The sequence below is a fragment of the Coenobita brevimanus genome, chromosome 94 (assembly GCF_032717465.1).
Source record: "Coenobita brevimanus isolate Jiangsu-jjx chromosome 94, ASM3271746v2, whole genome shotgun sequence".
NCBI lineage: Eukaryota > Metazoa > Arthropoda > Malacostraca > Decapoda > Coenobitidae > Coenobita > Coenobita brevimanus.
In genome coordinates, this window is record NC_137047.1 from 7,871,475 (window position 1) to 7,895,013 (window position 23,539).

The window sequence follows — 23,539 nt, forward strand, 5'->3', positions numbered from 1 at the left end:
GTAACGATGGGGGATTTCTACGCAATTATTCGTCCCCCTAATTATAATCAGTAATTTATCGTTGTCGGCAAGGTCACCGCTCCCCACCACACGAAGGCATGAGTAGCGGTCACGTAGGGGGACGGGGGGGATGGTGAGGGGACGAGAGATGTTGATGGAGGAGTGGGTAGGTGATGAGGGGAGGAGAGCTGATGATGGAGGAGTGAGTTGGTGATGGAGGGGAGGGGAGCTGATGATGAAGGCGTGGATAATTGATGGTTGTTCAGTAAATTAAGCGTCGATACAGGTTTCCTTGATTGATAGGAAAAAGTCGATGCCTAGAAATACTGTTTGTTTGGGTTGGGGTTTTCATTAAGGTTAGTGAAAGCAGCTCCCGCCTCCCCTTCCCTCTGTCATCATTGCCTTGTAAGTATGAGTGATTTTCAGCGAAGGAAAAGTTATTAAAATCCTTGAATGTGTGAAAGTATATCCAATTGGCAAACGTGTAAAATTAATTAGTAAGCAATTTCAGTACATGGAAATACAAGTAAATGAACAAAAATTAGTGGATATGTTAATAAAAATATAAGTAAATGAATTAAATTGATAGATGGATAAAATAAAGTTATAGATACAAATGTAAATAAATGTAATAATAGATCAATATATGTTAATAGAAATATAAGTAAATAAAAATAAGTTAGATAGATAAATAAAAGTATCGGTCAGAGTATATAAGAATGAATAAAATTAAAAAGTATGGATAAAAATAAATCAGTGAATAAAAATAAGGGATAGATAAATAATAGCATAGATAAAAATATAAATAAGTGGATAAAAAATAGATAGATATATAAAAGCCAGTTAGGAATGGATAATAGTGAAGAAGGGCGACCACCAGGCGAGTTGCAGGACGAGTTAGCAAGGCAGTGTTTATCCCAAGAGATATATTGACTAATTACACCCAGCCACTCTTTTATTTAAAGGGCTTTTGTTCGTTGACTTTATTGCTCATCCGTTTTATTTACTGGTCTCTACCTCCTCTTTATTTGCCTCAGCCTTCTCTTTATTTACCTCATCCTGCTCTTCATTTATTTGCCTCAACCTGCTCTTCATTTATTTACCTCAACCTGCTCTTCAATTATTTGTCTCAACCTGCTCTTTATTACCTCACCCTCGTAGTCTTCATCTTCAAGGCTTAAGGAGACTCCCTGCCATCTCCTCCTTGCTTATTTATTTTGGCTGGTAGTGTCTGGGTGATCCCCTTTCGTTATTATTATTATTATTATTATTATTATTATTATTATTGCGTTATTATTATTTTTTTATTAGTTACCCCTTTCCATGTCTTAGGCTCATATTGGTAAAATTTTATTGGCGACAGGGACACGCCCCCAGTTTTTAATATTTTCTTGGATAGCTTTGATTAATAGATTGGATTAACCTGCATCCCACATTATAGTTCAGTCAGCAGTGATTCAAAAACCATACACGTTCTGTTCACGGCAATACACGTTTTATGTAGATATATCATGTATGTATGTACGAGTATGTTTGTATATATGTATGTACGAGTATGTTTGTATGTGTATGTATGTATGTGCGAGTATGTTTGTATGTATGTATGTACGTTGTTAATGTACTTGCAGCAGCGAGAATGTAATGTAAAAATGCCATTGGACTGAGAGGGTAACCCAGCGACCCCTTGGCCCCGGACACGGCTCACACCTGTCCCTTACACCTGCCTTATAGGAACGTGGTAAGGCCAGGTGGTATCAAGGTGAATGAACTGATTAACATAGGTGACGAGGGACAGGGTGAGCAGGGGTAGGCAGGAGGAATGATAGTACTTGAAAAAATAAAAAAAAAGGAAGAAAAAGGAAAGAAAATGAGAAAAAAAGAAAGAAAAGAGAAATGGTTAGGTAGAAAATAAAGGAAAAAAGAAAGAAAATAAAAAAAAATAGGTAGAGAGCATTGGAGAGAAGGAAACATCAGGGGCAGGAAAAGAAGGAAGGTGAAGGATAGAGAATACTGGAGAGAAAGAAAGAACTAAGGAAGGGAAAGAAGGATTGAGAAGGAAGGTGAAGGAGAGAGAGAATGCTGGAGAGAAGGAAAGAACTAAGGAAGGAAGAGAAGGATTGAGAAGAAAGGTGAAGGAATTTACTATGAGGGGTGAGGCAGGGGGGTCTGTCCAGGGGATGTTTGTGTTGATGACGAACAGCCAGGGTGAGGAGGAAGGATAAAAAAATATAAATGAATAAATAAATAAATTCAAAATAAACAGGTACATGTAGTAAAAATGCTTGAGTGACAGGGAAATGAAGAGAGACATGGAGGAAAAATTGAGGAAGAGTGTGGAGGGAGAAGAAGACAGGAGGGGAAAGGAAAAGGAGGGACAGGGTGGTCAAGAGGGAAAATAGTGCCTTACCAGAAAAAAAAAAAAGTTAGGTAGTGACAGTGTTTGGGTGACAGGAAAATTATGAGAAACGATGAGGAAGAGAAAGACGGAGGGGAAATGAGAAGGGGCGAGGAGAAAGGGATAGGAAGGACAGGGTAAATTAATCACACACACACACACACACAAACACACACACACACACACACACACACACACACACACACACACACACACACACACACACACACACACACACACACACACACACACACACACGGAAGTTACTTAAAGCATGATGATGTGACAGAAGTGAAGCATCAGAGAAGAGTGATGAACGAGGAAGAGATGGAAGGGAGAGAAAATACTTAAAGAGAGACGAAGAGGAACACATGGGTGGAGAGAGGGGGCAGTAATAATCACGCCTGAAATAACAGTTAGCTAGAAAATTGTGGAGTGGCAGGAAAATGAAGTGGAAAAAGTTTTAGGAGGAAAGTGAAGATGGGAAAAAAAGATGATGGAGGAGGAAAATGAAGAGGAAAAACAAAGGTGGAGGAGGAAAATGAAGAGAAAAAACGCTAGAGGAGGAAAATGAAGAGGCAAAACAGAGGTGGAGGAGGAAAATGAAGAGGAAGAAGTAAGGTGGAGGAGGAAAAGGAAGGGAGTGATGAGAAGAAGAGGGAAAAAATGGAGGCCCCAGGTGAGCAGGAGGGATAATGGGACACATAATAGGAAAAAAAAGTTAGGTAGAAAAATGCCTGGAAGAAGATTGGAAGGAAAGAGAGAGAGAGAGGGGGGGGGGGAATCTGTTCTTGGCGGTGAGGGAGGCCAGGGTGGACAGGGCAAGATCATGATACATTAAAAAAAAAAAAAATGGAGGGGGGCGTAAAAAATGCTTGAATGGAGAAAAAATAATGATGACAAGAGAAAGAAATGAATGGGAAGACGCGAGGAAGAAACTGAAAATAAATTGAAAAAAGAACATAATAAAACTCAGGGAAACAATTCTTGGTAGTGGAAATGTTTGAAGGATGGAAAAAGACTGATGGGACGAGAGAAAGACTGAGAAAAGAAAGACTAGGAAGGATGAGAATTGACTGGTAAGGAAGGAGGAGAGAGGAACGAGGAAGAGGAAGAGGAGGGAGTGAGTGGGGAAATTATGGAAATCCCAGGACTGACAAACAAAACATATGTATAGAGAAAGCTGGGGTGAGAAGGAAAAGATTGAGGAAGGAAGAAAAAGAGGAAGATGGATGAGGAAGGGAGAACAAGAGGAAGAAGAATGAGGAAGGAAGAAAAAGAGGAAGAAAGACGAAAAGGGAGGAAGGAGAAAGTGTAAAGCGAAGAAAAAAGTTGAAGAATGGAGAACAGAGACAAAAGATATGGAGAGAGAGAGAGAGAGTAGAGGAAGGGAGGGGTGGGAGAAAGTGTAAAGTGGGGGAAGGAAATGAAAAATGAAGAAGAGAAACAGAAGATATAGAAAACACTGAAGAGGGAGGAAGAGAAGGAGGAGGAAGGGAGGGGAAGGAGAAAGTGTCATGAGAAGGAAAAAAGTGAAGTAGAGAGACGGAAGATATAGAAAATGCTGGAAGAGGAGGAAGGGAAGGGTGGGAGAAGGATAGAAGCGAAGAGAGAGAGAGAGAGAGAGAGAGAGAGAGAGAGAGAGAGAGAGAGAGAGAGAGAGCAGAATGTTTGAGGAATGTAAACGATGGAAAGTCACATCAATAATAATTTTGCCGGGTGAACGAACCGCTGAAGGAGAAAAAGGAGAAGCATGAGAAGAATCAGAAAGAGGAGGGGGAGGAGGAGAGGAATAAGAAAGATGATGATGATGATGATGGTGATGATGATCATGATATAAAATGCAACAGTGTGTTAAATGCCACGTTGCCTAATAGAAGGATCTAAATCAACGCATGTCTGAATTGAAGGAAAAACACACCACCACCACCACCACCACCACCACCACCACCACCACCACAATCCTCCTCCTCCTCCTCCTCCTCATCATCATCATCATCATCAACTTTTTTTTTTTTCACATAAATGACATGGATAAGGAAGGTGACAAGAAACTCGATATTTTTTGAAAAAATATTTATTGTATGATACAGACATCATATCGGTGAGACATGGTTAACAAGAATGGAAGTAATGCAGTAACGGTAATAATAATAATAATAATAATAATAATAATAATAATAATAATAATAATTAGCATTGATATCAGTCTTGAAGTGTAAACAGTAGCGTGATGATAACAAGGAAAGCACAGGAAATAGTAACGTTGACTAATAATAATAATAATAATAATAATAATGACACGTTACACTGAACACATAACACACTGAATCGACCAAACGAACACTACGACAGAACGGAATTAAATATCACTAAACTTTAAAGAATGTGAAGCACGACAACAATTGACATTTGTGGAGGGCAGGAACAAGTTATTATTATCATTTTTTTTAGCACAAGAAAATTCCCGCAATCAGTATGGCAATTTCTGCGTTGGAGTTTACATTATTTATTTATTTATTTTTGTCGCTATATTCGTCTGTCGATCTTGATTTTGGTTTAATATGGGATCGTGGGTCGCATTGGTAATACTGTTGGAATATTTGGTTCTAAGTATTTGTATTTGGTATGTAAAACTATGTCCTTTGTATGCATATTTTGGGTATTTTTTGGGGGGAAAGTTGAAAGAAAACTTGATTAAATGAATACAGGAGGAGGCGATGGGGGAAAGGAGGAAGAGGATGAGGAGGAGAGGAAGAAAGAAAAGGAGGAGTAATGAGATGCTGAAAATCGCACAAAAGAATGAAGAGAAGTAGAAAAAGGAGAGATCAAATAGTGAAAAGAAACCACACAACCTCAGAGCGTTTAAACTTACGAAATCGACGTACCTTGACTTTATAAAGACTAGATCCGTGTCTTTGTACAGGGACGTGGAGCAAGGAGAGGGCGTTGAGTGCAAGACTGTATTATTGAGCACCTCACAGCGGTTTACATTTAGGTATTTCACATTTTATTTTACCCTTTATTTGATATCTGATTCATGGGGTCTGGTTTTGCCTTTGATTCTGAATGGTTTCTTTTATCTGGTGTGCGTGATAAGTGGTTCTTTGGGTCAGATTTTATTAACTGGTTTTCTCTTTGGCTTCTTGGTGTAGTATACTGAGAATCGCGGTTATAAGCTTCTTTGTGTGGGCGTGTCCAAAGGAAGGCAACCGTTGTTGGTTTCGCCGCACGGGTGACGTGAATGTGACGCTACGACACATATTTAGGCTACAGTAATGCCGTATTCTCGTGGGCTTAGGAGGCTCTCTGGCACCAGTTTTATTCAGTGAATGTTATCGATATTCTTGACTGGTTTGTGTAGAAAGTAATTCAGGAGCCTTTTTGGTGATTTGAATCTGTCCATGCATGGCACATGACATGATTTAAACCGGTGCTCATATGTTATAAATATATGTGAATAACAGTATGAAGTTGATAACATGCAGGAGAAATCGGACATTTGAAAGTGAGCCTACTAATCCAATGAGTATACCGTTGTTGATATAGAGGATGTGGACTTTCCCGCGTCATGAGCTTACACAAGGTCGATGCCATCGCCAGTGGGGTCAAGCAGCCAGGGGTAGTTGCGGGGACAGTCCATGCAGGTGTACAGGTTGAGGCTTTCTCCGCGCAGCTCACGGCTCTTCAGCTGGCACGTGTTGGGCAGCGAGCAGTGTGGCAGACCCTTCACGTCACATTTTTCTTTCCACTCCTCGAAATCTCTGATGGCCGCGCTCTCGGTGGGGCTCTGCATCCACTGGATCACCTGCAGCATGTTGACGAAGTACACATCGTTCAGGGCGGTCTTTTCCTCGATGAACTTGATGAGTACCTTCTTGAATTCCTTTTTGCTCTCCAGCCAGGCCGCGTGGAAATGAAGACCGAGGGGCGCTCTGTTGGTCTTATAATGGCGCTGGAAATTATGCTCAAGAAAATGCGCGAACTGCTCACCATGGCGAATGTTGGTGCAGGAACTAACAAAGTGGCAGCCAGACAACCTTTCGTCAAATGTTGGGTCATCACGTCGATCTAGCTCGTTCATGACCATCTCCCAGACCGGATGTGAGCGTGAGGGGCAGTGCTGGGCGTTGCCGTGGCACTTGTGTGGCATCCTGAAGTACATGGTGTAGGGCCACAGGGGCACGGAGCTCAGGGGCGCCGTGATGGACGCGTCATAGATGAACAGCTGGTCCGTCATCATCTCGAATTGTGTGTTGCCTCCCACGCGTAGGTACGGTGCTCGTAAACCGATGATGGAGTTGTCGGTGATGTTGGCGAAGCGCTCGATGATAAGACGCGAGCCAGCCATCTCAGTAAGCCAGTCATCGTAAGTACCATGCGTCCAGTACTCAGGGTCCTCACGGTTACTGATGGAGAACACAGCTATCTCATGACCCTTACGATGCAGCTCCTGGACAGCCGAGTAGTTAGTGTATCTGTGGGAGACGAAGAAAGTAGCCTTGATCTGACATCCGTTGGGGTTCTTACGCTCGTCCTTGAAGAGATCCTGGTAGAGGTCGACATTGTCCACGTTGACGGCACCGGAGAAGGTAATGGTGACCATCTGTGGGGTGCTGGCGGGGTCGAGATTGCCCGGGATGCTGGTGCCGTCCACGGAGCAGAAGCAGTCCGGCAACACACACTGCTTCTTGTCGCACACGGGGGCCCGGTTAGGGTCCTCCTCAACACCTGTAAGAGGAATGAGAGATGGGGGGACTGTCACGGTGCTTAATTAAAGAGGGGAAACTGCGTCTGTCATCATCATCATCCTCCATCTTGCTTTCCACATATGGTGAGGTAAGGAAAAAAACAAGGAAAAGGAAACGAACATCATGGTGGGAAAACTATCAGCAGCATGCCCAGTGAAATGAGCCACACACTCATTCACTTGTCATTTAAGCTATTGAAATCCTGGCTTTATTTCGTGGGCACACCTTTCACACGTACCGTCATAAATGCCTGTCAGAGAGTCAGTCCGACGACTGTAAAGGTACAAATGGGATGCCAAACCCATGGTCATGCCCTCCGTTCAAAATTGATCCATCCAGCTCGATATCTACAGTACAAAACTGAACCGATCGTAAGCCTGTAAATCAACAACTTAAAACTCACCACAAGCATTTTCGTCGGACTCGTCGTCGCAATCTATGTGTCCGTCACAGAACACCGTCGTAGGGAGGCAAACCCCGTCCCCACACGCCAGTTGACCAGCCGGGCAGATAGGCTCCACCGTGTCTAGTAGAGGCTTGGCTTTGATGGGCTCTGGTGAACGTGAGAGAGACGAGTTGATACCGCTATGTAGGTTAATGGATATGGTGAAATAACATCTGTTTGGCAAAGTAAGGGGAAATATTTAGCACAGGGCGGTGTGTGGTATGGTAGGGAAAAGTTATGCAGGAACAGCGAATTATGAAGTAGATGTTATGGCGAGGATGGAAAAAAAAAAAAAAAAACATAAACCAGGATTTTAAGCTTGAAACTGAAGAAACAGAGAAGTAACGAATGTACCTAAACGGATGGCTTAGAAGAATGAAAGAAATGTGGGACAAGTTGTAGCATTAGAAATGACAGATGGAAGAAGACAATTCATTCTCGAGCTTATTACAGTTTTTAACTATGAAAGGAAGAAGCAGAAAACAAGTAGCACCATTAGGGAGGACAGACAGAAGACAACTGGGCGACTCAAAGATGGACTGTGCAACTAAACGACTTACTCTCTAGTGTGTCGCAATTCTTCACCTTCCTTTTCCAGTCGCACACCTGCCTCTCCACGTCGAAATTGAGACCTGAGGGGCATCTTACGGCGGCCAGCCTAATTGGGCCCAGCACCCCACTCCGATCACACCTGTAGTAGGAGGTGAAGAAGGAGAATAGTGAGAGCTGGGCAGAATGTTCGTGGGTGGAGTGTGTCTGGGTATTTGTAGCCAAGTTGACCCTGATGTTCGTATAGTTTCAGGATAATTTATGTTGATCGGTAGCTGCATATTCTGTGTGTGTGTGTGTGTATGTATATATATATATATATATATATATATATATATATATATATATATATATATATATATTATCTGTCCATCCGTCGGTCCGTCCGTCAATCTATCTGTCTGCTTATCCATCCTCCATCTGACTATCTGTATAGCTTGTCTATCTCTTTGGCTGTCTACTTCTATCTGTCCGTCAGTCTGTCTGTATCTGTCTTATTGTACGTGACTATTTTTCCACGCATTTATCCACCCATATATCTGTATCTGCCTATAATTCCATCCATCCATCCATCCATCCCTCTATCGATCCATCTCTCCATCTCTCCCTCACCTGAAGACATCCCTGCAGTCCTTTACAGTGGGCAGCCTAAAGAACTCATGGCTAGGCTTTCCATCACACAGCTCCTCCGTGCTCACAGGCAGGTCCAGCAGGTTGGTTAGCTGCCGCCTCTCACGGGGGTGGGGGTTAGGCGCATCCCGAGCATATATAACTGTAGGGAGAAGAGAAAAGAGTTTGGCTTAGCCTCTTCAGTGCGAGAGGTTTTTGGTAAAGACGTGTGGCGTTAGTAAGAAAATTTAGGAAACATTGGCGTTGGGAAGGAGTTGATGGAAATTGATCGGCGATAGTAGATGATACAGAAAATTTTTTATCGTAGTGAAGGGGTTGACAGATTTTTAAAAAGTTCACTACGAGAAATTTAGAATAAAATCAAATAGTGCAGTAGAAAAACAGCAGAAGACATTATTGCGCATGAGGAGTTAAAAGGTGATTGTACTTCCTCTTTCACTACAGATGTTCTGAGAACTAAATATCATGTGACGTCATCGTAATAACTGTGAGGCTAAGCAGAAATATACCAGAAAGAAGGATGTATTTTAGCAACAGTGAAAATAGGAGAGAGAGAGGTATATGAAAAACAGGCAATATTGGAGACGGTAAAAACAGAAATATGTAATGGTGGTTTGCTTACGACAGAAACGTAAGTCTTCCCATTTTTAGGTTTACGCGTGCTTTGTGGCCAGGGAGTCAAGGTTTACAGTATACACAACACGCTTATTCTTTGACCCGGATTCGCAGTCTGTTCGTACCTAACATAAACACCAACACGAACGGTATTACAGTTGTCATTTTCTCGGCTTGCAAACTCTCTCCAACTTATTTCCCATTATTTCTAACGGAAGAACTGCTATGAATCCCGAATTTGAGGTGAGAGTAGGTATGTGTTGGAACGAAAAGCAGCAGCTGTGAAATCGGCACTGTGAGGCAAGAGAGATATTCAACTTACATTGTCATTTCTAAACTTACTGTCTTGTGCATTTCACCGCTCCTTGTGAAAATTTCCGACATAATAAGAAATACGTGCCTGACTGAAAACCTCGCTGTTGGAATGGGAGTATTTTGAATTTTTTGAGAAAAACAGTAACATACACAATAGCTCAGGCTTGAACTGCCCATATTCACAAATAAATTAATAGCCCTCTTTAGAAGTGTGCATTTAATCAGCTGATCAAAGAGTTCTGTCCACGAACACATAAACGTATTTGCGTCTTAAGTTTACAAGTCTTATGGCCGAATCGACATTTTTCAGTTAATTTAAAGGCACTGCATATAAAGTGAATTTGTTTGAATTCAAAGTGGAAGTTATCACACCTAATAAATTTATAATATAAAATTATCAGAGTCTGCACACAGTGAAAATCTCATGGTTTAAAGGGGCATGTACGGCAGGCTTAGGTGCTGTAACTTATTATGAGGTACTTAATGTGTACTCCTTAGTGCGAAGGAGAACTGGAGTTGTTCGGGAGATGGCTGGTAGAGTTGAGCAGAGGGTGTTGCGATGGTTTGGGCATATGGAGAGAATGGATAATGAGCGATTGGTGAAAAAGATAACTAGATCTGATGTGAGAGGTGTAAGGCTGAGAGAAGACCACGAATAGGATGGATGGACAGTGTGAAGAGAGCGCTGGATGCGAAAGGGATGTCTGTTGAGCAAGGAAGAGTGGCTGTGCGTGACAGAAATAAATGGAGAGAAATTGTGAATGAATAAGTGATGACGCAGCCCTGAGGGGATATTCTCCCGCATTTGGTCGGATCAACTAGTCAGGTCAGGTGCGGGTAAGGGGATGGGTCTGTTATGATGTGGCAGGGGTAAACCAGTTCTGTTGTCGGGCCCTGCTGCGGATGTCACTGATTGCATTGCGCAGTTGACCCTTGTGCGGTGTGGTGCGGTGAGGATCTGTCCGTTCTCCCCTTTGGGGCTAAGATGCGAATGAATGTGTTTGAATGGATGAGTAAATGGGGAGTGTGTCGTCCTGTCTCGGCTACCTCCCTTTCGTTGGGGGAAGCAGCCTAGGTATATAGATAGAATAGACTTAATGTGTATTTCTGTTTAGTCATCTCGCTGTTGTAGATAACTTGAGAGTAATCTTGCCATTCTAGAGAACTGTTTTTCCAGTCGTGTGATAAATCCCGAAATCGGATTAATGAGAACAGTTGCAATGTTGGACTCCTTTTCTTCCCCTGAGAACGTCAATTCCGGACTGAAAAAAAAAAAAAATGGTACTGTATAATACAATCAGACGGTTAATCAAACTGTTTTACGCCTTAGCATTATACGAGGCTGTAACTAGTTAATTCCAGGGTTATGTAACGCTGCTTTGGTTGGATTGTTATAGCAGAGGAATTTTAGTAAACGTATGGTTGGTGGTGACGTTCATCATCCGCGAACTTGATGTAATGCTGCCTACTTCATCCTTCGCCTTTGTCATTCTTTGTCTTTGTCTGCGCTCCTCTCTTCCTGTTTCTATCTTACTTGTCACTTTTCCTCTTCTTCCCATTTCAGGTGGCTTTACATTGAATGACAAACTTAATGGTTTCCTGTAAGCCAGGAAACCATTTACAACGCTGGGTGGTAACCTTGTAACCAACACATACATGTACCCTACGCGTCAACAAGTGGGTTGGCGAGGAGTTAGTGCCCCTCTCCGTGAAACAACAAACTCAAAGGCATACGGCCACCCCTTAATGGGATTATGGCGTCAGACTATAGACAGATAGATAGCTAGAACGGGATTATGGCGTCAGACTATAGATAGATAAATAAATAGATAGATTCGGAAGCGTATAAGAACCACGCCCAGAGAAGCATGAACACCCGGTGGAGTTCATGGCTGTAACGTGCTTGCTGTGTGTGTGTGTGTGTGTGTGTGTGTGTGTGTGTGTGTGTGTGTGTGTGTGTGTGTGTGTGTGTGTGTGTGTGTGTGTGTGTACCGCGGGGCTTCGTCGGTTTCCACAGGTGGTATTGGAAAACCTTGCATTTGTCGCACTAATACAGGCTTCACCGCACCCCCCGCCCCAGGACTGACAGAACGGGAGCACTGGCTGGGTCAACTTTTTTCTGTTTTATTTTTCTGTTTGACTGTATCTTGTCGAGTGGTTTAAAGCACTACTCGGAGTAACGGTCTTGAGCTTGGCGGGTAACGGTTTGTCTCCTAGAACTGGATGGGAGGAAACTAGTCTGATAACAGGCGGTTAGAGTTAGGTGGGAATCGAGGTTGGGATGATGCTGTTGGTGGGGGTGGTGGTGGTGGTGATGATGGTGGTGCTGGTGCTGGTGGTAATGGTGATGGTGGTGGTGGTGATTGTGATGATGATGATGATGATGATTCGTCCTCACAGTTTTTGGAATACGGGTGTAACTTCCTCTAATGCGTCGGAGTTACATTAAACCTGGAACTATCTATCTATCTATCTATTGCCAGACGCCTCAATCCCGTTTGGGGTGGCCACAAACAAATCGCCTCCAAGTCGCCCTGTCCACCGCCATCTCACTGCCCTGCTCCCAACTCACACCCCCCTCTCTCATATACCCGGAACTTAAAGGTAATATATAGAGAACTTAGACTCTCTCTCTCTCTCTCTCTCTCTCTCTCTCTCTCTCTCTCTCTCTCTCTCTCGTCCAGTTTATCATATATATCCAAATGATGAGTTGATATTGAAGGTTTTCTCGTACTTATTTGCAACAGGTGGTGAATTAAGGGTAGGACATGATTAGGGTTTGTTCTGATGTTTGATGATAGATAGATAAATAGATAGATAGATAGATAGATTGATTGATTGATTGGTTGATTGATTCGTTGATTGATATTGATTGATAGTGTTTGGTAAATAGATTGATGAAGTGAATAATAGTGAGTCATGGTCGATAGATAGATAGGTAGGTAGATAGATGGATAGACAGTGAATCTTGGTAGAGTGGTGCAGGAACCGGGGGGGGGGTTCATAATCTCTAGTTTGGTAGGAAATGATTACTTATGGTAGGGTTTCGCATGGTCGTATGGTAGTTTTATTTTTAAGAGCTTTGTAGGGTATGGAGTGAATGATAGCATGGTAGGATACTGCAGGATATGGTGGGTCATGGTAGGGTGCAGTGAGGTGTGGAGAGTTTCATGGTAGGGTGCTGTAGGGTGTGATGTGGTGTTAATCATGGTTGTACGGTGGATAGGCTGGAGTTGGTCATGGTAGTGTAATTAACGATATGGTGAGATATGGTAGAGTGATGGAGGATATGGTGTGAATCATGGTTGGATGTTGGATGCTGTGGAATTGGTCATGGTGGTGTAATGAAGGATAGGCTAGACATGGTAGGGTCTTTCAGGGTCTGGTGTGAGGTCATGGTAGGGTGTTGTAATGGGATATGGTTGTCTGTTTGAAATGGTTGCTATGATAGAGTTGTATTTAGGTTAATGGTTGTCTCTTGAGGATGGTGTGATGGAGTATGGTAGGTCATGGTTGAATGTTTTAAGGTAGTGTTATGGTCAGTGGTAGGCTGTGACGTGGTATGAATGAATGTTGTAACTTGCTGTGTTTGGTTATGGTGGGTACTTATGGTGGGCTATGGTAGGTCTGTGTGGTGAGTTATGGTTGTGTATTTTTTATGGTAATGCCCTAGGATATACTGGGCTGCTATGGTAGGGTATGGTGGTGTATTGTTGGTATGGTGGAATATGGTGAGCTATGGTTGTGCTGTTAATTATAAACACGTATGCTGAGCTATGGTGTAATGACATGGTTTATTATGGTGGGTGGCTATGGTAATTTAGGGGATGCATGAGATTATTATGGTAGGATACATTTATTTTATTTTCATCCTAATGGGAGAGATTATGGTGGACTGTGATGGGTGACTATGGTAGATCTTCATGGTGGGCTTAGTTTAGTTTATTTTTTATGGTTGATGGTAGGATCTGACCGTATTCTAATTTTAAGTCTAGGATAGGCTATTACGGTACAGTTTTTATGGTGGGCTATGTTTTTCCTTCCATGTTTTTGTCCTAGTATGGTAGATTATGGTGGTAACAATGGTAGGGGTTGTTTATGGTGGGTTAGGAACTTTTACTTTCACTCGTCTGGCTCCACAACTCAGATCCTCCCCCCAGGCTGTCTACCATCTCTCTCCCTCCCCCAGCCTCCCCTCCCCCCCTCCGCCCTTCTCTCCCTCTTCTCTACCCCCATTCTTCTCAGCAACCACACACTGACTCTTTCCTTCTCCCCTCCCCCTATTTTTTTCTCCTGTCCTCATTCCCTTCCATCTCATCGTTTCCTTCCTTCCTTCCTTCCTATTTCCTCCTCCTCCTCCTCCTTTTCTTCCCTCCCCACCTGAATTCCTCTTCACCCTCATCCTCTTCTCTCTTTCCCTCCTTCCTTTCTTTTCCCTTTCTCCTTTCTTCATTTCTTTACTTTTCGTTTCCTCTTTCGTTTCCTTGTCTTCTCCTTCCCACCTCCCTTCTCCCCTTCCCCAATTCCTTTCTGCTTCCCCACACTCTTGCTCTTTCCCTTCCTTCTGTCATATTTCCTCCCTCTTCCTGCCATCTTCTGTTCGCTACTGTTCCTCCTTCTTTCCTCCTTCCTTTCCTTCTCCCCCTCCCTTTCTCTTCCTTCTCCCATTTTCTCTTCCTTCTCCCATTTTCTGTTCATTCTCTTCCCCTTTATCTTCCCTTTCTCTCCCCTTCTCTCCCCTTTTCCCTTCTCCCCCTCCCCAGCTTCCATTCCTTTCCATTTCTTCACACTGTCTCTCATTCCTTTCTCCCCCCCCTCTGCTTCTTCATCGCTTCTCTTCCTTCTTCTTCCCCTCCATCTCACCCCCAGCCTACCACATCCCATCCTTGTCTCCCCTCCCCCTCCTCACCCCACCACATCTCGCTTCTCCACGCTGACTCTCCCCTGCTTCTTTTTGTTTTCCCTCTTTCTCTTTTCTTCCTTCCGCTGTTTACATATTTTTCATCTATTGCCCTTTTTTTTCCCTTTTCTCCTGCTTTCGCCTGGGCTCGACTTTCCTGTTTCCTCAGTCCTTTGTTCACATTTACCACTTTCTTTTTATCCTCCTCCTCCGTAACAATAACAAATATGGCGCCACCTGCCGTCACTCTAGCGTCACCAAGCCTTCCTCATCATTTCACTTTCCCTTTCACACTCATTCATTCATCCACTCACTCACAGCACATATTTCTTCTCACACTCATTTACTCAGTCACCCTTTCCCTCACTCACTCTCACACACTCATGGCAAATATTTCTTCACACGCTCGCTCACTTCGTATAATTTTTTCTCTCGCCATTTCCCAGTAATTTCCAACGGCATGAAAAGCGAGAGGAGCCTTGATACGCCGCCACAGTAAACCACGTCACTGTAGGAGGTTTCGCCTAAGCAATAATATAAGGAAATAAGTAAATAAATAAATAAGATAAAGTTAAATCGTGTAGTAGTAACAAGAATGAAGTATAAAAAAAATGTATTTGCGTAGGAGTCAGAAAGGTATTTTTTTTTTTTAATCTATGTAATAAAAGAAATGGCTCGCAGAAGTTAGCTCCCTGTCCCTTCCAGAGAACACACACACACACACACACACACACACACACACACACACACACACACACACACACACACACACATTCATATAAGAAAATGAAGTAAGAAAGAAAAAGTTCTGTATATAAAACTATGTTGTAACACGAGTTAAAAGTCTAAGTTAGAAATGTGTAAGTAGGCGTTGAAAGAGCGTAAGTAGTAATAAAAAGAGCATAGGTCGTATTTAAAACGGTGTAGGCTAAGTAGTAGTGAAAAGAGCTTGGGTAGTTTGACAGGTAGGTAGAGAATCCCAAACACCAAATGCAGAGAACGATTCCAATGTTAATGTTTACAGGCGAAACGTTTAATAAATCCCAAGACCTTTATTTGCATATGACGTTTTTCTTCTAAGCTGGTTTGTTTCTCGATCCAGATAGTCTCAGAATTGCATGTGATCGAAGCAGGGATTGTGTTTTAATGCAGAGGTTATTTGCCGACATCCATAAAAATAAATAAATAAATGGATAATTGAATGGATAAATGGATAAATATATAAAAGGAAACACGAGAAACTCTCAGGCCGTTTCGTGTTTCTTTCTTTCTTTCTTTTTTTCTGTGAACATTAGCGTATCACGTGTCAGCAAGCGACTTATTTGCATGACAGACTTATACATATATTAAGTGTAAATAAGAGGAACATTGTGTATACAGTTTACGAGAGGAGAATCGAGTTTGCCAGTTTACCGCCTTTAGAAGAACACACGCCTCTTAGTTCTGCATGAGCACCCCACCCAGCGGACTTGTGTTATGGTGGTAAATATTTGCGTGGGAGGAAGTTCATGTAACCGAGTGCATTTTGTGTGTGTGTGTGTGTTTGTGGTAATTACAAACACCTGCTTGCCGTGTCAGTAACGTAACGCGTGCGAATAAAACACGTAATGCGAGAGGTTGAGCCTCAGTGCTCGTTTTTTGAGTGTGTTGTTTTCCGTGTTCTTTTAGGTGTGCGTGTGTGTGCGTGTGTGTGTGTGTGTGTGGGTGTGGGTGAGTGGGTGGGTGAGTGTGTGTGTGTTCCTTTGGGCGTGTGTGTTCTTTTGAGCGTGAGTGTTCTTTTGAGCGTGAGTGTTCTTTTCGAGCACCCTGAAGCGTGAAGCGTGACTGCCGCAAGAGGAGCTACGGTTGGTACGCTCTTTCTTCACGCTTTTCTTTTCTAATGGCTGAATGGAGGATGCACGAGAGAGAGAGAGAGAGAGAGAGAGAGAGAGAGAGAGAGAGAGAGAGAGAGAGTACGAAAACCCTTCAACCTCTTCGTCCTAATGACTTGATGGAGGGTGCAGAAGAAAAAGAGAGAGAGAAAGAGAAAAGGGAATAAAAATAAAGACGCTTACACTAGGTTATAATGAAAGCTTAATAATAATAATAATAATAACAATAATAATAATAATAATAATAATAACGATAATAAAAATAATCACATATTTGATACCCACTGAATAAATGGAGTATAAATAAGAAAAAAAGGAAAAGGAGGAGGACAAGAGGCTACACCAAAAGAAAAGTCATTAAAGGAAAGACTAAAAACTAAATCATTGTCCTTTATTGGAATGAAAGACAGAATATAGTAAACCAGGAGAGATTATATTTCCTTCATGCTTTACTTCCCTAATCTATTTGCACAATAAAAAAGAAAAAGAAAAAAGAAAGAGGGAGGGAGAGAATACAGGTTTAGAAATTTCTCACCGTGGCATATATTTGGACATGAGGGCGACCAGTGTGTGCAGTGACATTAGCAAAAAAAATTCTTGGCTAAAGCTTCGGAATTTCAGGTTCATCATGCTTTCTTCTTATTATAGGCTCCAGTTTTACGTTGCCTGTAAGTCCTTCGCATTATCTCAGACTGGTATCAATTATTTAGTGTTCATCTTTAATTTATTTGCTTTATCTTACGCAGGGTTTCAGTTATTTAGTTTTCATCCTTAATTAACTTATCGTACTCAGGGTTTCAAGATATCGATCAAACTTTCTCTCTAATGTTTACGATTTTACATACATGATTTTTTTTTTTTTTTTTAAGAGGGCTGCGGTTCTCAAGTTTTTAATCTTACCTCCTCTACAATTTCTACGATTATCTTACACGACAGTAATATTTTTCTTAAAGTTCTTCTTATATACTTTTGTGCCTTGCCTCCTTTTCCTGGGTCGGTGTGGCGTAACGGGAGTGTGATTGGTGCGGGGGTGGTGAGCGGGAAGGGGGGCAGTGGCTGAGGGGGAGGGGGGTAGTGGTTGAGGGGGAGGGGGTTAGTGGTTTAGGGGGAGGGGGAGCAGTGGTTGAGGGGGAGGGGGGCATTGGTTGAAGGGGAGGGGAATTGTGGTTGAGGGGGAGGGGGGCAGTGGTTAAGGAGGTGTAGTGGTTGAGGGGGAGGGGGGCAGTGGTTAAGGAGGTGTAGTGGTTTAGGGGGAGGGGGGCAGTGGTTGACGAGGTGTAGTGGTTGAGGGGGAGGGGGGCAATGGTTAAGGAGGTGTAGTGGTTGAGGGGGAGGGGGGCAATGGTTAAGGAGGTGTAGTGGTTGAGGGGGAGGGGGGCAGTGGTTGAGGAGGTGTAGCGGTTGAGGGGGAGGGGGGGCAGTTGTTGAGGGGGAGGGAGGCAGTAGTTGAGGGGTCGGGGAGGGGAAGGGGGACGGTCTTGCTCGGCCAGTTCAGTGACATGCCTGTGAAACCATGGGACCGTGTCATGGTGGGCGTAGCAGGCTCCCTAATACCCCTTTCTTAATAGTTGATCTCTGCATTTATCTATCTGTATATATATCTGTCTATCTGCCAATCTGTCTGTTTATTGTCTATCGTACTCTCTACCTATTTATCTATAACCGGACGTCTTCATTCCCGAGTGGGGGGGGGGTGACGGATAAATTGCCTCCATGTCACTCTGTCCTCAGTGTAAAGGAGAAAATACGGAACACCTATAATCCACTTACTGTAAATGATTTCCCCCAAGTTAACAAATTCGTCTAGAGCTAGCAAGAATAGTAGTAATAATAATAATAATAATAATAATAATAATAATAATAGGTAAGAAACAGGTACCAGGCCGACAAGACTAGGATCCAAGGACAGAAATTCTCCTCATTTAGCGGGACAGGTTAACGGAAGGGGGATGCCGGGGGGGGGGTTGAAGGGGGGCTTTGAAGGGGAGGGGTTGGAGGGGGGCTTTGAAGGGGAGGGGTTGGAGGGGAGCTTTGAAGGGGAGGGGTTGGAGTGAGGGAGACAGGTGTTGCTGGGGGGAGTGAAGGACGCGTATATAAAACGATAAATAAACAATTGACAGTAACTCGACGAAGTGGTTGATGAAACTCATAAATTTTTCTATATATGTGGGAGATATATTAGGCTGAAGGCAAGCGAGCATATGAGAGAGAGAGAGAGAGAGAGAGAGAGAGAGAGAGAGAGAGAGTGTGGGAAAGGATAAAACGTATTGTCTGATGTTGCTTTCAAGGATGTGAGGGACTCCGGCAAGAAGGCAGTGAGAAGGTACAGGTGGGTGTGCAGGTGTGAACTTGTAGGAATGTGGTTTGATGGATAGGAAGGTAAGTAGATAGACAGATAAGTAGATAGACAGATAAATAGATAGATGGATTTGTTGATTGATGGTTGGGTAGATAGGTGAATAAATATAGAAAGAGTGCTTGCTTGATTGATTGATGTGACTAAAAGAATAGATAGATAGAGATAGATAGATAGATACCAGGCAGGTTGGCACCGGTTTACAGTAGGAGCAGACAGTAGGAATTTTGGTCTGGTGGATAGGTAGGTAAGGACATAAGCAGGTGGGAATAGACAGTCAGACAGCAAGCAGAGACCGCCTCCCACACAGCAGACAGGCAGACAGAAAATAGATATGCTGATAGATAGGAGACCAGATATATAGAGGCAAGTGGAAATAGATAGACAGACAGGCATCAAGCACATACTCTTCGGCTCGTATTCTCGTAGGGTAAGGAGACTCCCTAGCACCTCTTCCTTAGCGATTTATTTTTGGATGTAGGCTGGTTAATATTTTTTTTGTACGTTATTTATACAGAGTATGGTGATATTAGAACGATTTATGTAACACAGAATGGGGCAGTAAGGAGTAATAAGCAGAATAAATCGCTTAGGAAAAGGTGTTAGGAGCCTCCTTAAACGTTACACTGATCACTCACTGCTCCTCTGAATTATCTGCTTGAGTGTCTTGGCCCCATAACGGCGGGCACGCAGCACCCGTCCAACTTCACACTCACACCCCTTTTCCGTCCAACTCTCTCATGCAAACATTATCTGGTATTCTGAGTTCTTCCTGTACGACATGCGCCAAATCAGGAACATTTTTCTTTTTCTTTTTCATTTTTCCCTCTGCCTATGACCTCCAGTTCTTTAATCTTGGTTTTTGGAGTTGTGTTCGTTTTTTTTTTTTTTAGGGGGCAGTATTTGCCGTCTGACTTTTTTTTTAATTCTTTCTTAATTACATAAACATAAGCAAATAGGCAAACAAACTCAGTGATGCAAGGAGAGAGAGAGAGAGAGAGAGAGAGAGAGAGAGAGAGAGAAAGAGAGAGAGAGAGAGAGAGAGAGAGAGAGAGAAAGAGAGAGAGAGAGAGGTAAGTAGAGATATGAGTGACGCAGATATCCTTAGATAGACTGAGAAAGATAGACGGATCAATAGATAGATGGATAGACAGATAGATAGAGAGTGAAGCAAGCAGTGATTACTGTAGACAGACATTCAGACAGCGGAAGTATGTGGTCACGTCACGGGAGAGTGGACCCCCTGCTCACTCACTCTCACTCATTCTCTCTCATTCTGATACTCACTTTCTTACTTCTTCACTTACCTACTATAACTCACCCTTTCTCACCCACTCACTCTTTCACTTACTTTTTCACTCACACAATCACTCTAACACCTCACGCTCCCCACCCACTCACTCACTTTCTTACTCGCTGTCACTGTTAATCATTCATACTCACTTTATGTACTATCACTCACTCACTCACTCACATAAAGGAGACCAAAGGAAGTAAGGTAGCATCAACGTAGCCTCTTGACTGTAATATCTGATCTGTGAGTCAATGACAAGGATAGTAAAACAAGGCGTCTCCCCCCACCCCCCCAGCTTTACCTGGAGTCGAAGCTGGCAGGAAAAAGTGAGAAGAACTAAGATGTAATTTCGAAAACTTTCATTTGAACTTTAATGGAGAATATATGGGAAATTATGAGTTAATGAAATGTAACAGTGATTGTCTATAATGTAATGTTTATTGTAGGAAAACACACACACACACACACACACACACACACACACACACACACACACACACACACACACACACACACACACACACACACACACACACACACACACTCATTCCCATTCAGTCTCGCTGTCAAAGTTACTGTCACACTTACACGCCTTCTCAGCTTTCACTCTCACTCACTTTTCGCGTCCTCACTCACTGCCATTCACACATATTAAAATTCTCACTTTCTGGTCTTTTAAAGTGAGTGAATGACTGCTTCGCCTGTCACTCACGATTCAGTTTTCGCTATTGTTTTATATTTATTATTATTATTATAATTACTGTTATCATTTTTAGTAGTAGTAGTAGTAGTAGAAGTCTTTGTAGTAGTATTTTTTCTTTCTTTTTTTCATTTATTTTTGTTATTTGACTTGACAGTTGTTGGAGCCTAATTTAGAGATTCAATAATTCACCGGAACGGTAAGTTTTCAGCACACACACACACACACACACACACACACACACACACACACACACACACACACACACACACACACACACACACACACACACACACACACACACACACACACACACACCACTACTTTATAGGTGATGATTGAGGTGTGACAAGTAGGGTACCCATTTTACTACACCGTTTTCTCTCACACTTTTAGTTTTGCTCCCATTCCCTCACTGTCTCACACACGCAGCATCTGAGTGCGTGTGTGCGTGTACCGGCATGTGAGGCCGTGTTGGTTAGTCTCTTTCTTGTGTGTGTCGAGAGAGAGAGAGAGAGATTAGTGCCTGCAGATAAATATTGGCCTGTATCTGATTGTAAGGGTGTCATTGTATATATATATATATATATATATATATATATATATATATATATATATATATATTATGATTTCATGCATGCGACTCGGTGTGAAGTAGATAATCCGCCTCCTACTTACCACCACCAGCAGACAGCGTCACACACAAATGTCACCATTGGAATGTTATTTACCAACCGAACATGCTTTACTGAAATTTGGCAAGGCTGCCTCATTCAGAATCAGTTATTAATATTGGCGTTTTATTCTGTGACATGTTGGTGAGAAGTGAAAAATGATTTAAGACGGGTTTATCAAGCTGCCCCCTGCCCCACGCTACTAGGATCGGTCGTGTAATTTTACGTAACATCAGTCTATTGTACTTCTCTGCGGCTCGGTCACCACCTCTTCCTGTCTGTCTGATTTCTGAAAATTTCTTAGCGTAACATTTTTAGTCTCTTTGTTTCACAGAACAGACTTCACCGCTGTAGACTGTGACGGAATGTGTGTTAGAAAATGTCAGGCGTTTGTGCGGACGTGCTGTGTGATGCTGTACCTGCTTGTGGGAAGGCAGGTGGGGATGGGAAGGCTTTGGAACAGATTTTACCCTTGGTGTGGTGTGGTGTGGTGTGATGCACTGTGGTTTTGTGATGTGATGTGATATGTGGTGTGATTTTGTGGTGTGATGTGAAGAGATATGTGGTATGGTGTGGTGTGATTTTGCGATGTGATGTGATGCGATGCTGTATGTAGTGTGGTGTGGTGTGGTATGGTGTGGTGCGATGTGGTGTGAAGTGATGTACTGTGGTCTGGAGGTATGTGTGTTGTGATGTATTTTGTAATAATGTATCAGGATGTGGTGTGATATAGTGTGATGTACTGTTTGGAGTGTAGTGGTATGTTGTGCTGTAATATAATGGTTTGGTTTGGTGTGATATGGTTTGTAGTCGTGTGGTGTGGAGTGTAATGGTGTGGTGTGGTATGATGCGGTGTTGTGGAGTGATGGAGGTGTGATGTGAAGGCCCATGCCCTTGAGTGGCACCCGTATCAGAAACTCCTCCAGGAGTGACATGGCAAGATAATGAACTGCAGTGATTGGCCATTTGATCACATTCACTTTTCACTTTGTTAATTTATGCTCCACATCACAAGGATTCGTAAATTTTGATGTGACGCAGGTGAGCGGTGTAGAATATTAATTAACACTCTCAGGTTCTAGTGACTCACTCACACCTGACTCAAATCACCATACGCCAAATAGAATCAGAATACTTTTATTGTCCTGCTCAAGAGAGTAGCAATGGTGGCAGCAATTACATTCATTTAAGACCTCGCCCGTGTGCTTTCTGTATAGCCCCCTTTGTTGTTATTAGGGTTTACGATTCATGAGAAACCCTGTATGTTGAAGAAAGCCTAAGACACTTCATTTATTTGAATTCTAGAAAAAGCGCTTTCGTTTTGTAGTTTGAAAAGGCATGATGAAAGTGTCTTGTAAAGTGTCAAGGCGAGACACCGGGAAATGCAATATAGTCAAGGGAAGGGGAAGAAACAACACCGGGTTTGAGACACATTAACATGCCAGACAAGCTGATTTAAGCTTGAGGGAACTCTCAGTTGCGATTTGCCCCACTTAGCTTTTTTATTGTGCATGAAGGAGAGACCGCCACGACTGTCCTACTCAAACCCTTATGGAATATACTCGTAAATGATAATTTTGGATATACTTCTATTTGAATCTTGTAAAACTTGCCAAAGAAGCTAAGTTGAACTTAAGAGTACATTCAGCTGCGATTTCCTTATCATCGTTTTACTACACATGAAGGAGACAGCTACGGGTGCCCTGGTTAAGGCTTGGTAGAACACTTGTTAACGAATAAATCCATAGGTGTCCAGCAGGACGCCTTCATCGGGTTATCATGCACTTCCTGTAGGGGACGGCCACAGGTATAGAAGTTTATGTTAGTTGGCCCCTCTTTCTTTCTTTCATTTCTTTTGTTTCTGACTGCCCGGCCCTTGAGGCCCTGCTGCCTTACGTGTTGCACACTGTCAAATGTCACTACTTTGGCGCTAGCGCCCATGGACCCTCTGTCTTATTAGGAGGTGTGTGTGTGTGTGTGTGTGTGTGTGTGTGTGTGTGTGTGTGTGGAAGATAAATATTGTTTCAGCGAAATGAACCCCTAC

At 42.8% G+C, this 23,539-nt stretch overlaps 1 protein-coding gene across 1 annotated transcript in view; it reads right to left on the reverse strand.

The window, feature by feature from the left end:
* Window positions 1-5,972: 5,972 nt before the first annotated feature.
* Window positions 5,973-23,539, reverse strand: part of LOC145412991 (chitin deacetylase 1-like) — a 46,724-nt gene continuing 29,157 nt past the window's right edge. Inside the window, exons 5-8 of the mRNA XM_080282813.1 lie at window positions 8,753-8,912; window positions 8,152-8,282; window positions 7,550-7,699; window positions 5,973-7,126 (exon numbers count right to left, since the gene is read on the reverse strand). Coding sequence (XP_080138939.1) covers window positions 5,973-7,126; window positions 7,550-7,699; window positions 8,152-8,282; window positions 8,753-8,912 — 1,595 coding nt within the window. The remainder of the gene's footprint in view (window positions 7,127-7,549; window positions 7,700-8,151; window positions 8,283-8,752; window positions 8,913-23,539) is intronic.